The following is a 15,874-nucleotide window of genomic DNA, read 5'->3' on the forward strand; positions in this document are numbered from 1 at the left end:
ACTATGAAGAGATAGCAGACTTCGTGTGTCTGCAGCGCTATTGTCCTGTCACCACCTGGCTCAGATCTTAGAAAAGTAGAATTGAGATGCGCGGGAACACTAACTAGCGTCAGTTGATCAAATTTCATAACGGCAAGGAAAGTTGTGTGAGTGTACTACACCAGATTCTTGAAATAGTTGGGATTGCCATATTTTAAAGTATCTCTGACAAGTTTGATTATTCTGAAACGTCTCTAATCGGGTAGCTTTAGGGTAGAACTAGCAATGTGTGCTGGGTGATATGTTCATGGCGTTCAAGAGAGTAAACAAAAGAGAGAGAGAGAGAGAAATATCTCAAGCAGGGTAGTTGGAAAGATCTATTGAAGAGTCTTTAGAACAAGTCAGAGCATAAGGGGAGAGAGATTGGCCCTGGACCATTCAACACCTGAGACTTTTATGCCTTCCTTCTCCTCCTTTTCTTCCTCCTCCTTCTCCTCCTCCTCCTTCTTCTTCTTCTTCTTCTTCTTCTTCTTCTTCATCACCACCTCTTCATTCTCCCGCATACAATAGATGAAAGCCGATGTCTTGTGATTAGGTCCTACTTCAGTGGCACTTTAATCTTTATCGCTATCAAGTCCTCCATTCTTCTCTCTTCTTCTTCTTCTTCTTCTTCTCTTTCTTCTTCTCCCTCAATCTTCCTCCCCAATGACCACTCACTATCAATCACTTGAGACTTGAGTGTTTTTCGTAGAGAAGGAAGGAAAAGTGAGAAACAAAGATAGAATGGTCTCTTCACCAGTATCTATTGTTTTGAAACTTTGGGAAATCCTAACTTATAGCCTTGTTTTATTCTATTACTAGCAGGTAACCCGTGCTCCGCAAGGGTCTATTTTATTCATTCATTCATTGATACGATAAGTACATTATCAAAATGATAGGAAGAGGGGAAATAAGGTAACCTTGTGCTATTCCTCTCTCAAATATATTATTTTACTTTATCAATTTTATGTTTTTTTTTTCACTATAGCAATATTAGTGTTCGACATACAATATGATACAGTATCATCTCAACTTGATACACAACACCATTATTTGAAACAGAACAGGATAGAGCTATCTGCTTTGTGGAACGATAGACAAGGATAGCAACACCAATGTTGATCAAATACTGCCATTATAACGTGGACCTCACTATAGCAATATTAGTGTTCGACATACAATATGATACAGTATCATCTCAACTTGATACACAACACCATTATTTGAAACAGAACAGGATAGAGCTATCTGCTTTGTGGAACGATAGACAAGGATAGCAACACCAATGTTAATCAAATACTGCCATTATAACGTGGACCTCACTATAGCAATATTAGTGTTCGACATACAATATGATACAGTATCATCTCAACTTGATACACAACACCATAATTTGATACAGAACAGGATAGAGCTATCTGCTTTGTGGAATGATAGACAAGGGTAGCAACACCAATGTTAATCAAATACTGCCATTATAACGTGGACCTCACTATAGCAATATTGGTGTTCGACATACCGACAATATGATACAGTATCATCTCAACTTGATACACAACACCATAATTTGATACCAAACAGGATGGAGATATCTGCTTTGTGGAATGATAGACAAGGATAGCAACACCAATGTTGATCAAATTCTGTCATTATATCGTGGACCTTACTATAGGAATATTAGTGTTCGAAAATATGACACAGTATCATCTCAACTTGATACACAACACCATAATTTGATACACAACAGGATAGAGCTCACCTTGACATGGTAGACCCATAGAGGTGTTTCATTGCCAGCTGAAAATCCAACTTCACCCCCGAACACATAGAGGGCGTCCTTGTGACTGACAGCTGTATGCTCCTGCAGGCAGGGGGGACTGTCTCCAGCTGGTTTCAGCTGGAGCCATTTGCCGTCAGCTGAAAAACACAGAAATTTTGTTAGAATCAAGTAGAAACCGTTTCAAAATCACCATGAAAGTGAAAATCTACAATAAAATAAAGGAAAAAATCGGCGTATAATGTTTTCAGTTTGTCAAAGATTTTAATTCGACCCTTGCGGAGCACGGGTTACCTGCTTGTCTATACTATAATAAAGGAAAGAACTGGCTTATACAGGTAGGGGATAGGAAATTCACGAATGACGCATCATCACGTCTCAACTACTCAACTCATTAACTTCACATTTTGCATATACATTCTTAACTTACCGAGGATGGTTATAGGCCTATTTTAAATTCTTCAAGATTCATTACGTCAAGTTTTTTATTAGACCCTTGCGAAGCACTGGTTACCTGCTAGTCTTAGATATGAGAATATTCAAAATTTATAGTTTTCATGTTTATTTTGGACTAGAATTTTGTGAAAATTGTACACGTGGAATTCAAACCTCATCTTGGACTGTGTCCCCTACAAATTTGGAAGAAAAATAGCACAAGTTATTTTATCAACCAATGTTATTACATTAGTCTCATTTGTATTGCAAATAAATAGAATAGGCTTCTTGAGTTGAAAAGAGAAGGAGAAAAAGGAGGTGTTCAAGAAAAAGAAAGAGGAGGTGATTCTTACTCACCTGAGAGAAGAAGAGGAAAAGAAGAGGAGAAAGAATACTATGATGATAAAGTAGAAGAACAAGAAACTAGAGAACATTTAGAACAAGAACATATACTAGTGATCCCCTGGATTGGAGAACTCGCTCAAGAACTGTTGTATTGTCTTATAATCTTTGAAACCCGCAACTTTTAATTTACAGAGTCAGTGGAAATAATGGAAAAAGCAAAATAATTCTTCTACAAAAATGATATTGAGAGAGGGTTTCATTGGGGTGTCTATTTGAAATGAAAAATCACTCTTCAAGAATTACTCTGTCGCTCCAATATCTTTGTCCTTCATATGAATCCAAATTCGTGATTTAGATACAGAATTCCCAGAGAAAATGAATGGTGAAATCCGAAAATTGATACAAACCCGTATCAGTTTCTTGATGTAAATTATGTTGTATATTAACCAGCTGAAATCATGTGTCAGTGAATGTCTGTGTGATAGCTCCCAAATAGCCTCAGCTGATGTTATGAATTAATGGATGGTAAAACTGTTGTAATGCATGCAATGAATTACAATATATTCTTCAGCTGAAAAAATGATTAATCACAACAATTTTTTTTCTTATGCACTTTCAATGCTATTTTTATATTTCAAAAATCTGGTGTGGCACACTTACACAACTTTCCTTGCCGTTATGAAAATTGGTCACCTGACGCTAGTGTTCACGCGCATCTCAAGTCTACCATTCAAAGATGTGAGCCAGCTGGTGACAGGACAATAACGCTGGAGACATACGAGGTCTGCTATCTCTTCATAGTGAATCAATTGATAGAATCAACAGTTAGCAATTGGATAATCACATTTTCTCGAATTTCGAGCTTATTTTGAATTTTAGGTGGAAATGTTAGTGGACATTATTAATTGTCAATCTTTTCCACTAAAATTTTTTTGTTTAAATTGTATCTGAAGCATGATAATTGGGAATCTAAAATCAAACTTTGCATTGATGGGGCGGAGCTCCTGAAATTTTTACAGATATGGGACTTGTGGCAGTTGATAGAGCTTATTAATGGCTATTCTAGGTATAAATTTAATCAAAATCGTTGAAGCCGTTTTTGAGAAAATCGCGAAAAACCCTGTTTTTGACAACATTTTTGCCATTTTAGCCGCCTTATTGAATTGCATTTGATCGAAATTGTTTGAGTCGGATCCTTATAGTGTAAGGACCTTAAGTTCCAGATTTCAAGTCATTCCGTTAATTGGGAGATGAGATATCGTGTACACAGACGCACATACACTCATACACACACACACACCACACACACACACACACACACACACACACACACACACACACACACACATACAGACCAATACTTAAAAACCAGTTTTTTGGACTCAGGGGACCTTGAAACGTATAGAAATTTAGAAATTGGGGTACCTTATTTTTTTTCGGAAAGCAATACTTTCCTTACCTTTGGTAATAGGGCAAGGAAAGTAATAAATAGAACTATTAAATACCAGTCACAATCGTACACAGGTAAATCATTATAACTAATTCTACACCAAGAAATTTTTCTCTGATCTCAATATAACAATCAAGTAATATTAAGGCAATTCCACTTCAATTTATTTTGTTCCTTTTGATTTATTCATTTATAGAACATCCATAGTCACAGTCAAATTTTCTTATTCAAACTTACTGTAGTGAGGTCCACGTTATAATGGCAGTGGATAAAGATAGCCATTCCGTTAATTGGGATATGAGATATCGTATAAGCTACACAGACGCACATACACTCATATATACATACACACACACACACACACACACACACCACACACACACCACACACACACACACACACACACACACACACTCACACACACACAGACCTACAGACCAATACCCAAAAACCACTTTTTTGGACTCAGGGGACCTTGAAACGTATAGAAATTTAGAAATTGGGGTACATTAATTTTTTCGGAAAGCAATACTTTCCTTACCTATGGTACCTAATAGGGCAAGGAAAGGAGAAAAGGATGACGGAGTGAGTCAATTTTGTTGCCCAACGAACTTGACCTGTGAAAAGGTTCGAAGAATACGTGATCTAAATTTGAGCTGAATGATCAATTCTTTCTTATGTTCTCAAGTTATGGTAGAACATACAAACAGACGGACAACGACTTTGGCCTTCAGTAAGTCCAAAGTGAGAACTCGCTAAGGCTCGTTCAATTATTCTGATAATCTGAAAAGAACCTACCAAAACGTTGGCACACGTTTCGAAGGTTCGAAGAATACGTGATCAAAATTTGAAGCTGAATGATCATTTCTTTCTTATGTTCTCAAGTTATGGTAGAACATACAAACAGACGGACAACGACTTTGGCCTTCAGTAAGTCCAAAGTGAGAACTCGCTAAGGCTCGTTCAATTATTCTAATAATCTGAAAAAAACCTACCAAAACTTTGGCCTTCAGTAAGTCTATTTATTTATTTATTTACAACAATATGGGAGCACACGGGAAAACCCAAAAATTGCTCCCCAATCAAAAAAATTACAATAAGCACTTTACAAAAAAACTTAAAAATCGAGAGAAAGACATAAGGAAAAAACTATTTCATATTATTTGTGAAGAGAAAAAAATGTGATGAGAATCTAAATATACTGAAAACTTAATATACTAAATACTAGATACTATACTATTATTATACTATACTAGAAACCATTTACAATATGAGAAAATAATGAGAGGGGAATCAAGAAAATACAAATAACATTCCAATAATGAGATAAATGATAACAGAGCTAAGAATGAAAGGAAGTCATCTACTAAATATGGTACTCTATGTAAGTTGATGAGGTCTAGCGTGGGAAAAATAGGTGTCACTTCGGGTGGAGCCGCTTACATGCCTTCTTGAACTGACTGGGATTCATATGAAAAAGGTCTAGGTGAAAACTATGGTAATTATAAAGATTCATCATGCGGTTGATTGGAGAATTGAAGTGACTATTGGAGCTGCATTGGGGAGAAATCTGAAGCCGGAAAGCCGTGAAACTGAAGACACATATTATATATTCAGCAATGAAAGGAGGTAGGTTGATTGGACACGGTTGTTCAATATCCAAAAGTCCAAAGTGAGAACTCGCTAACGCTCGTTCAATTATTCTAATAATAATGAAAAAAACTTACCAAAACTGTATCTCCACAGATCTTTCAAAGGTAGATTTCCATTTCTGCCTCCCAGCAGGTAGAGATGTCCTCCCAATAGGGTAGCACTATGCTTAGATCTCGACGGGGGCATGGGTTCATCTTGGCTCGAGGGAGGTATTGCATTCCACATGTTTCACTGCAAAATATAAGAAATTATTTTGTTAAAAGCGATAGAAAAGTATTAAAATTGTGAAGTTTGAAATCTTAGATCCTTTTAAAACACTTCAAGGATTAAGTCCTGCACACACACACACACACACACACACCACACACACACACACACCACACACACACACACACACACACCACACACACACACACACACACCACACACACACACACACCACACACACACACACACACACACACACATCGATTTTTGTCGTACGATATTTAGCCGTCCTTATGAATTCTATAAGATTAAACAGAACTTGACAAACATCATCTGTTTTCGCCACACTGCACAGAAAGCAGCTGTTTTCCAGTCCCTACGTAGATCTGGAAGACATTGATTGCAGACGACTCTCGTCTGACGTCAGAACAGGTTTCTTTCCAGCCTAGGCCTGAAAGAGTACCCTTTCCAGTCGCTAACATGCAACTAAGAAAGGTGATCAAGAAACAGCTGATCAAAAAACTTTTCATTATTCAATAATTGAAACATTCATAATAATATCATCTTATTGTCATTTGAAAGAATAAAAAACTCAAGCTCCCACATAATTGAACATAATCTTTTAGGTTATTTAGACAAATCAGAATAAAAAATAAAAATACTTGGACAATTTCCTGATATTCAGATTACCTCAGATTTGTTAGAGCTATCACCTTCCACTTCTGCTTTCGGAAGTGCTTAGTAAACAACTATTGTCATATATATATTGTTCATTTTTGTGTGTGGCGAAAAATATCGTTCGCACCACGGGCAAAAATGTTTTTCCGGCTCTCAATCTTTTCTAGTCCTCGGCCTATGGCCTCTGACTTGAAAACCGACTTCGAGCCGGAAAAATCTCATTTCCTGCTCTAGGTGCGAAATATACTATTTCAAGGATGGAAAAATATCGTACGAACAAAAATCAATCAGTGTGTAACTAGCCTAAGCTTCTAAGGCTCAACTCACACTTACACGACTGAGGTGGATAAGAGACTGGACTCTAGTGGAGAGCATGTGTTTTGAAATGGTGACGTCGCGGAGACTAGAATCGACTGGTCTGAGTGTCACCATTTGGAAACACATGCTCTCCACTAGAGTCCAGTCTCTTCTCCACCTGAGTCGTGTAAGTGTGAGTTGAGCCTTAAACAAGAATTGAACACTTTTATTTGCCTACATGATCAACGGATTAAATCCAATAGTACAACAGCTGCGGCATAATATTGTCTCACTCCCACACACGCACTCGCTCACTCACTTCCATTATCGACAGACGACGAAATTTCTAGCTGATTTTTCAAGGATGAATTATCCTTTAAAGGCCGTTTGTACAGTGACAGTTCAAACTAAATTTCCTTTTAAACTGTATTCAATCCGTATCAAGTCTAGTTTGTTTTAATTTGTTACATTTTGAGTTGAAGCCACCAGCTGATTAAATCGTGTTTGAGCTTTGACTGTGCAAACTGCACTTAATGTCCTTCAGCGAGTTATCACAGGGATGAAACCTAGTGCAATCTACTTTTTATATCATAAACCTACTTTGTTTCGAATTTCGTGAGAATAATTAAAACATTTATAATAATATCATCTTATTGTCATTTGAAAGAATAAAAAAGTATAAACTCAACCTCACACATAATTGAACATAATCTTTTATTAGGTTATTTAGACAAATCAGAATGAAAAATAAAAATACTTGGACAATTTCCTGATATTCAGATTACCTCAGATTTGTTAGAGCCATCACCTTCCACTTCTGCTTTCGGAAGTGCTTAGTAAACAACTATTGTCATATATATATTGTTTATTTTTGTGTGTGGCGAAAAATATCGTTCGCACCACGGGCAAAAATGTTTTTCCGGCTCTCATTCTTTTCTAGTCCTCGGTCTACGGCCTCGGACTTGAAAACCGATTTCGAGCCGGAAAAATCTCATTTTCTGCTCTAGGTGCGAAATATACTATTTCAAGGATGGAAAAATATAGTACGAACAAAAATCAATCTGCTAGCCTAAGACTCTAAGGCTCAACTCACACTTACATGACTCAGGTGGATAAGAGACTGGACTCTAGTGGAGAGCATGTGTTTTGAAATGGTGACGTCGCGGAGACTAGAATCGACTGGTCTGAGTGTCACCATTTGGAAACACATGCTCTCCACTAGAGTCCAGTCTCTTCTCCACCTCAGTCGCCTAAGTGTCAGTTGAGCCTTATACTAAGAATTGAACACTTTTATTTGCCTACATGATCAACGGATTAAATCCACTAGTTCAACAGCTGCGGCATAATTTTGTCTCACTCCCACACACACTTGCTCACTCACTTCCATTATCGACAGACGACAAAATTTTCAGCTGTTTTTTCCAAGGATGAATTATCCTTTTAATGTCCTTCAGATTGTTATCCCGGGGATGAGACCCAGTGCAATCAAATTGTTTTATCATAAACCTACTTTGTTCCAAATTTCGTGAGAATCGGTAGAGCCGTTTTCGAGATCCGTTGGACATAAATAAATACCCAAATACATAAATAAATATATACTGAAATTTCTCTCTTAATAGGATATAGGATGATATTCTATTTTGACTCAGTAGAACGAGGATTCATTAGAAAGCAGGGCTAAATATGAACCAATTTTACTTTCTAATTCTTGTCCTAGGTAAGACGTTAAACTGCCTACAGTGAGGTCCACATTATAATGGCAGTGAAGAGAGATAGAAGATCAGCGTTGCCGATTCTCTGCCTTGCCACTGCCTTCTATAGAGGATAGCTGATACCGGTATATCTGATGTAATATTGACTGTTCATTCTCGTTTAAAATAATCAATTATATTTTTTTAAGCAAGAAATTATATTTTCAATAATTTTATAATGGAATTTCATAATTAATTTTAATTATTCTTGTTGAAAATAGTGAAGTTTACTTTATTCGTGAAGAAAATATAATTTTCAATGATTGGATGATAAATTTTAATAACTGAGATTGAAAATCTTACTAATATTTCTACATTATTGAAAAACGATGGCAACGTTGTGGAACCAGAGAAGGATAGAGCTATCTGCTTTTTCGAATGATAATAAAAGAGAGAAAGTAAGAGAGATTCAGATTCAGATTCCTTTATTCATGTGTTTAACAAAACAAAATTCAACTCACGTTCTAGTGTTAGAAATAAATACCAGTACCTAGCAGTAATATAACATGGTGAATCATATTAAATTAAAGAGTTCTACAATAATTTTGAGCAAGAAAAATGATGAAATATGCGTGAGTTAATCACATGAGACGGTGTAGTTTGGACCTTAAGAAGTCCATTTCCAGGAGAGAGAGAGAGAGAGAGAGAATAAGACAAGAATCTAAAAAGAGAGAAATACGAAGAGAGAATTGGCAAATAAAGAGAACAATGCAGTAGGCTGTGGAGTAGAGCAGTGAATGTGGAAAGACTCTAGCCAAGAGTCTATTGATTTTTGATAAATTTGGCTACACAACAGATAGGTCACGCTCGTCTGTACCACTGAGCCAGCATCAGAGAGAGAGAGAGAGAGAGAGAGAGAGAGAGCGAGAGAGAGAGAAAGAAAGATTTGGATAACCTTAACTTTTAATCAAAATTTGCGAGAGAAATGGAACAGACTCAGCCTAGTTTTTCCTCTATGATCATAATTAATATATTATGATTATAGTGTTCTGTACAAAAATAAATAGAGACTCTGAATACTGTGTTTCATATACCAATTTTTTACACGTAATTTCTATCATTTTTGAATATCATTGAACTGTGATATCTCCTAACTTAAAAATCTGGTTTGGCGCACTCACACAACTTTCCTTGCCGTTATGAAAATTGATCACCTGACGCTAGTGTTCCAGCGCATCGCAAGTCTACTATTTAAAGATTTGAGCCAGCTGGTAACAGGGCAATAACGCTGGAGACACACACGAGGTCTGCTATCTCTTCATAGTGAATCATTTAATAGAATCAACAGTTGCCAACAGTTTGCAATTGGATAATCACATTTTTTCGAATTTCAAGCTTAATCTCAATTTTAGGTGAAAATGTTACTGAACATTAATTGTAGAGATTTTCATGCTCAATCTTTTCCACTTAATTTTTTTTGTTTAAATTGTATCTGAAGCCTGATAATTGGGAATCTAAAATCAAACTTAATTGGGAGATGAGATATCGTGTACACAGACGCACATACATACACACACACACACACACACACACACACACACACACACACCACACACACACACACACACACATACAGACCAATACCCAAAAATCACTTTTTTGGACCCAGGGTACCTTGAAACGTATAGAAATTTACAAATTGGGGTACTTATTTTTCTCGGAAAGCAAATCTTTCTTTACCTATGGTAAATAGGGCAAGGAAAGTAAAAATATATCTCACCCACAAATGAGCCTTTTATCTATGTCTGATATGAAATGGAATGAAATGTTTTTAAGGGCAGTATTAAAAAATTGAACAACTTAGAAATACATAATAAAAGCAATACAAATTTTACAACATGGAAAAATACTATTACAAAATAAAATGAAATGCCAATTGTGTGTTTGCATCTCGAGGTACTAGACCTGTTTGAGATGGTGATATAAAAATTGATTACAAAACTGGCGCTAAAAAGTAGTTACTGAAGCCGTATTTATCTATCTTCTTCTATATATACAAAAGCGAAATGGCACTCACTCACTGACTGACTCACTCACTCACTCACTCGCATAACTAAAAATCTACCGGACCAAAAACGTTCAAATTTGGTAGGTATGTTCAGTTGGCCCTTTAGAGGCGCACTAAGAAATCTTTTGGCAATATTTTAACTCTAAGGGTTGTTTTTAAGGGTTTAAAGTTCGTCTTTTAGCATGTATATTCTTCTTCCCCCAATCTCTTAATTATAATTGAAATTTCCATATCATATGTTACTATAGAACTATAATCTAGATAGAGTACCTCTTCGAAACAGTTGTTAACTGGCAACTAAATTAATAATTTTGTCAGGTTGGCATTAAGTTGAGTTGTCTTTGTTAGGTTGGCACCAAGTTGAAGATTTAAATGCATTTTTCGCGGAAAAATTGATTGGGCACTGCTACTTCAATCCTGGAAATATTATATCACTAGCAGTCAGGCTCGCTTCGCTCGCCATATCCGTTTAGTTTGGACCCCCGACTGGATTGTCCTAACATATGATAAAAATGTCCAAATGAAAAATGCAGGCGAGCGAAGCGAGCCTGCTGATCTCACTCTTGGACGATCCAGTCGGGGGTCCAGGGGGCGGAGCCCCCTGGCTAGACGGATATGGCGAGCGAAGCGAGCCTGACGGCTAGTTTATTATATATTTATTCTGGAATTGTTTAGTCTGATATAATTCAACTTTATATTTACATAGTTATATGTCAGTGATTAATTCTCACAATTCTGCGTTTATGCAGAGCTTTTAGCCCACCATATTGATCTATCACTTCATAAACCACCCTTTATTTCACTTTGAGACCCTTTCAACTAAACCATTCATCCTCTACCCTTCCTCCTCCACATCATCCTTCTCCTCCTTCTCTCTCTATTCCATCTTCTCCTCTCCCATCTCCTCCTCCTCCTCCACCTACTCCTCCTCCTCCTCCTCCTCCTCCTCCTCCTCCTTCTCCTCTTCCTCCACCTTCTCCTCATCCTATCCCTCCTCCTCCATCCCTATTTCCATCTCCCAGTGACAATTTATTTACCACAGAATGGAGGCAGAGGGGAGCTATACAATCAATCCCTCATGTCCTAATTAGGGATAAAATAATGAGAAGGGTTCAACCCTTCAACCTTTCGAAACCTCAGAGTACTCAAAACATCGATGTAAGGGTTTTGGTGCTTTCTATTTTGTCTTTCCGACTATCATGACAGTCATAATATTAGAGATCAAAATACTGTATTTCTAATTTCATGACCGATATGATAAAATCAGTAAATCGAAACTTACAGTAAGTCAAAATACTCAGTACTGGTTGCACAACAGCCGGTTCAATTTTAACCGTGTTTATTCCACGAGAACCAATCAGAGTAGCAGTCTTTTGAGAAAAGGATTCCGTGAAATTAATCACAGTTAAAATTTAACTGGATTTTGTGCAACCGGGCCTCAGAGTATAGTATCAAAATCCTTATAATATTTAATTTTTTCAATTATTAACCATCAAAATACATTCATCAAGCCACGTTTTTGAACGAGCATAGCCAGTTCTTACTGATAACTATTGGCTCGTCGAGTCGTTGTCCGTTTGTATGATCTACGATTACTTTCGATTCCTTTCATCAATCAACTTCAAATTCTCTACATAATTGACCAAATGCAGTGAGATCTATGTTTTAACTTGGTTTTTCTTTTGTCTGTTTGTACGTAACGCGATTACGGCCAAACGCGTTGATAGAATTCGATCAGATTTGGCAGGAATATTCCTTTTTCAACTGCGCGTCGATGTATAAGTACACAAGGTTTTTTGAAATTATGCGTTTTAAAGATAATATGGAAGGAAAAGGAATATCCTCCACACTAAAACGTGAACTTGAAACGTGCTGAATTAGACTCTTTTTTGTTAAATCGTAACTTTGAGATTTAGGACTTGGTAGCTAATAGATTACAAATTTTTATTTCGTTTGAATAGTAGATTTTCGTTTGTATCTTTACATTGAAATGTGAGGCCATATTTTCTCTGTAAGGATCCAGCTGGGAATTTCAGTTTTCTTTAGATTTATATTCTACTAGCCGTCAGGCTCGCTTCGCTCGCCATATCCGTCTAGCCCCCGACTGGATCGTCCAAGAATGAGATCAGCAGGCTCGCTTCGCTCGCCTGCATTTTTCATTTGAGCATTTTTATCATATGTTAGGACAATCCAGTCGGGGGTCTAGACTAAACGTCTGGCTAAACGGATATGGCGAGCGAAGCGAGCCTGACGGCTAGTAATATAATATTCCCAGGAATAGCTCTGATTGAAGTAGTAGCGCCCAATCGATTTTTCCGCGATAAATGCATTTCAATCTTCAACTTGGTGCCAACCTAACAAAGTCAACTCAACTTAATGCCAACCTGACAAAATTATTAATTTAGTTGTCAGTTAAAAAATGTTTCGAAGAGGTACTCTATCTAGATTGTAGTTCTATAGTAACATATGATATGGACATTTCAATTATAATTAAGAGATTGGGAGAAGAAGAATATACATGCTAAAAGACGAACTTTAAACCCTTAAAAACAACCCTTAGGGTTAAAATATTGCCAAAAGATTTCTTAGTGCGCCTCTAAAGGGCCAACTGAACATACCTACCAAATTTGAACGTTTTTGGTCCGGTAGATTTTTAGTTCTGCGAGTGAGTGAGTGAGTGAGTGAGTCAGTCAGTCAGTCAGTGAGTGAGTGCCATTTCGCTTTTATATATATAGATAATCTACTAAACTACTAAGAGTTGAACTAGCCTATAAAATGTTTAAAGGTCCATAAATGTTTTGTAAATGTTGTTTTCATCTGAAAGTTGTGAAGAATCGAAGCTTCAAGGACCCTAACCTTTTTTCTAAATTCGTTTTGATCTATATATATAAAAGCGAAATGGCACTCACTCACTGACTGACTGACTCACTCACTCACTCACTCACTCACTCACTCACTCACTCACTCACTTAGACGTTTAGTCTGGACCCCCGACTGGATTGTCCTAACATGATAAAAATGCAGGCGAGCGAAGCGAGCCTGCTAATCTCATTCTTGGACAATCCAGTCGGGGGTCCAGGGGGCGGAGCCCCCTGGCTAGACGGATATGGCGAGCGAAGCGAGCCTGACGGCTAGTATCACATATTTTTTAATAGTCTTCCCATGTAGAATTCCGTGATGTGATACTTAAGGAATATTTATCTTTGCAGCTTTCATGGTAATTATAAAGATACAGAATAGATAATATTTGATAAAATTTTGATGGTGTTTTAAAAGTTTCCAAGTGTGTTCTAAATGTTCTAAGAGTCTTCTGAATTTTATGTTGATCTTTTAAATATTTATTGTTATCTATGATCAACTTCTGAGAAGTATATGATAATTTTCAATTCTTCTTTCTGTAATTAGAGTCCTTTAAGCTTCTTATGATTCCATCTAAAACGTTTTCAATGTAAAGCAGACAGAGTAGGCTACTATCGAATTAGCTATGTCGGAGATAACTTTCTAAATTCAGTTATTTCATTTTCGGTTTTCATGATGCAACTTAAATTTTGTTTTATTAACTGTAAGAGCTGACAATATATTTGATATCTTCTCTCTATCTCGTTGTCTCTTTTGTCATTTCTGGATCCCCGTTCTCTAGCACTAAGTATGTTTATCAAGCATCCCTTTTATTAAGTTATATTGTGTGTGCTTCTAAATTCTAAATTCCAAATTTACTTTCTAAATTCATAGCACGGCACAATACTCCGATATTACTGTATATATCATCTACTCTGAAGATAGGATTAATCAGATTATATAGATTTATTCATAATCAATCAGCTGACAAGTGGATTATTCATTGAATTCATTACACAGATGTCTGGAGAAGCCGGTTAACAGGTGACACCAGATATCTTGTGGATGAGAAAACTGCATGAGGTTTACTGTTCTCAGAACTACTAGTATTCTTTTATAAAGATCGAGTTTGTTGGCCAATGAAATTGACTCACTTCTTCCTAACAGGATAACTATATTGAAAGTTGGAGAAAACATTTTAGGATGATAATTTGCATGTATTTTTATCAATCATCTTCAACATCCTAACATTTTTTTGACCGAGCGAAGTGAGGTCTAAGATTCAAGTCGACGGTTTGGCATTTCTCTTAATATTTAAATGTTTGAATGTTTAAATGTTTATATGTTTTTATGTTGCGCATTTACGGCGAAACGCGGTAATAGATTTTCATGAAATTTGACAGGTATGTTCCTTTTTAAATTGCGCGTCGACGTATATACAAGGTTTTTGGAAATTTTGCATTTCAAGGATAATATAAAAGGAAAAAGGAGCCTCCTTCATACGCCAATATTAGAGTAAAAATCAGACTATAGAATTATTCATCATAATTCAGCTGTCTAGTGGACTATAATACTACCCGTTCAAAAACATCGAACATCTTGAAAATGTATCTTCCCATCAACGTTAGTAGACAGTCGACTATAATACTACCCGTTCAAAAACATCGAACATCTTGAAAATGTATCTTCCCATCAACGTTAGTAGACAGTCGACTATAATACTACCCGTTCAAAAACATCGAACATCTTGAAAATGTATCTTCCCATCAACGTTAGTAGACAGTCGACTATAATACTACCCGTTCAAAAACATCGAACATCTTGAAAATGTATGTTTTCATCAACGTTGTAGACAGTTCAGCCAGACCTGATAACAGCGCTCACACTCACATTCCGGGACGACACGTCACGGTACGATATAGGACAGAAAGCTCTATGTTTATTTAGGTTTTTTTCTAGACATTTTTAATTGATAAATTGTTTATCAATTTTTGAGGAAACATAACAACAGGTCTATGTAACTCACTGAGCGCGAGGTCTACTGTTCACAGAACTACTAGTTTTAATGTATTTTTATCAATCATCTTTCAACTTCCTAACATTTTTCACTATCAATAGTTGATTTTTGTGAATTTTTCATCTATTTTTACTTATTTTAAGCACTTTTTTCAAATAAAAAAGAACACGACTTCATGAAATTAAATAACATAACAGTTTTATGAGACAATAAAAAGCAAGAGGCATCTACTTTACATTTTCTAGTTCCAGCCATGAATCGAGGTTCACTGCAAACTGACAGCATAATATTACAGATAAATAATAGAACAACATTGCTTCCCATACAGCCGCTGATTGCTGACAGTGTAAAGTGAATAGGAGGGAAATTGTTTTTGTTATTAGTCTTCATGGCGGGGAAA

The 15,874-nt window shown here is 36.5% G+C and overlaps 1 protein-coding gene across 1 annotated transcript in view; it reads right to left on the minus strand.

Moving 5' to 3' along the window:
- The window catches only part of LOC111049509, an 82,542-nt gene that overhangs the window by 10,450 nt on the left and 56,218 nt on the right, over positions 1 to 15,874 (minus strand). Inside the window, 2 exon segments of the mRNA XM_039440527.1 lie at positions 1,778 to 1,935; positions 5,753 to 5,909. Of these exon segments, the coding sequence (XP_039296461.1) occupies positions 1,778 to 1,935; positions 5,753 to 5,903 (309 nt within the window). The 5' untranslated portion in view covers positions 5,904 to 5,909.

The sequence above is a fragment of the Nilaparvata lugens genome, chromosome 14 (genome assembly GCF_014356525.2).
Source record: "Nilaparvata lugens isolate BPH chromosome 14, ASM1435652v1, whole genome shotgun sequence".
Taxonomy (NCBI): domain Eukaryota; kingdom Metazoa; phylum Arthropoda; class Insecta; order Hemiptera; family Delphacidae; genus Nilaparvata; species Nilaparvata lugens.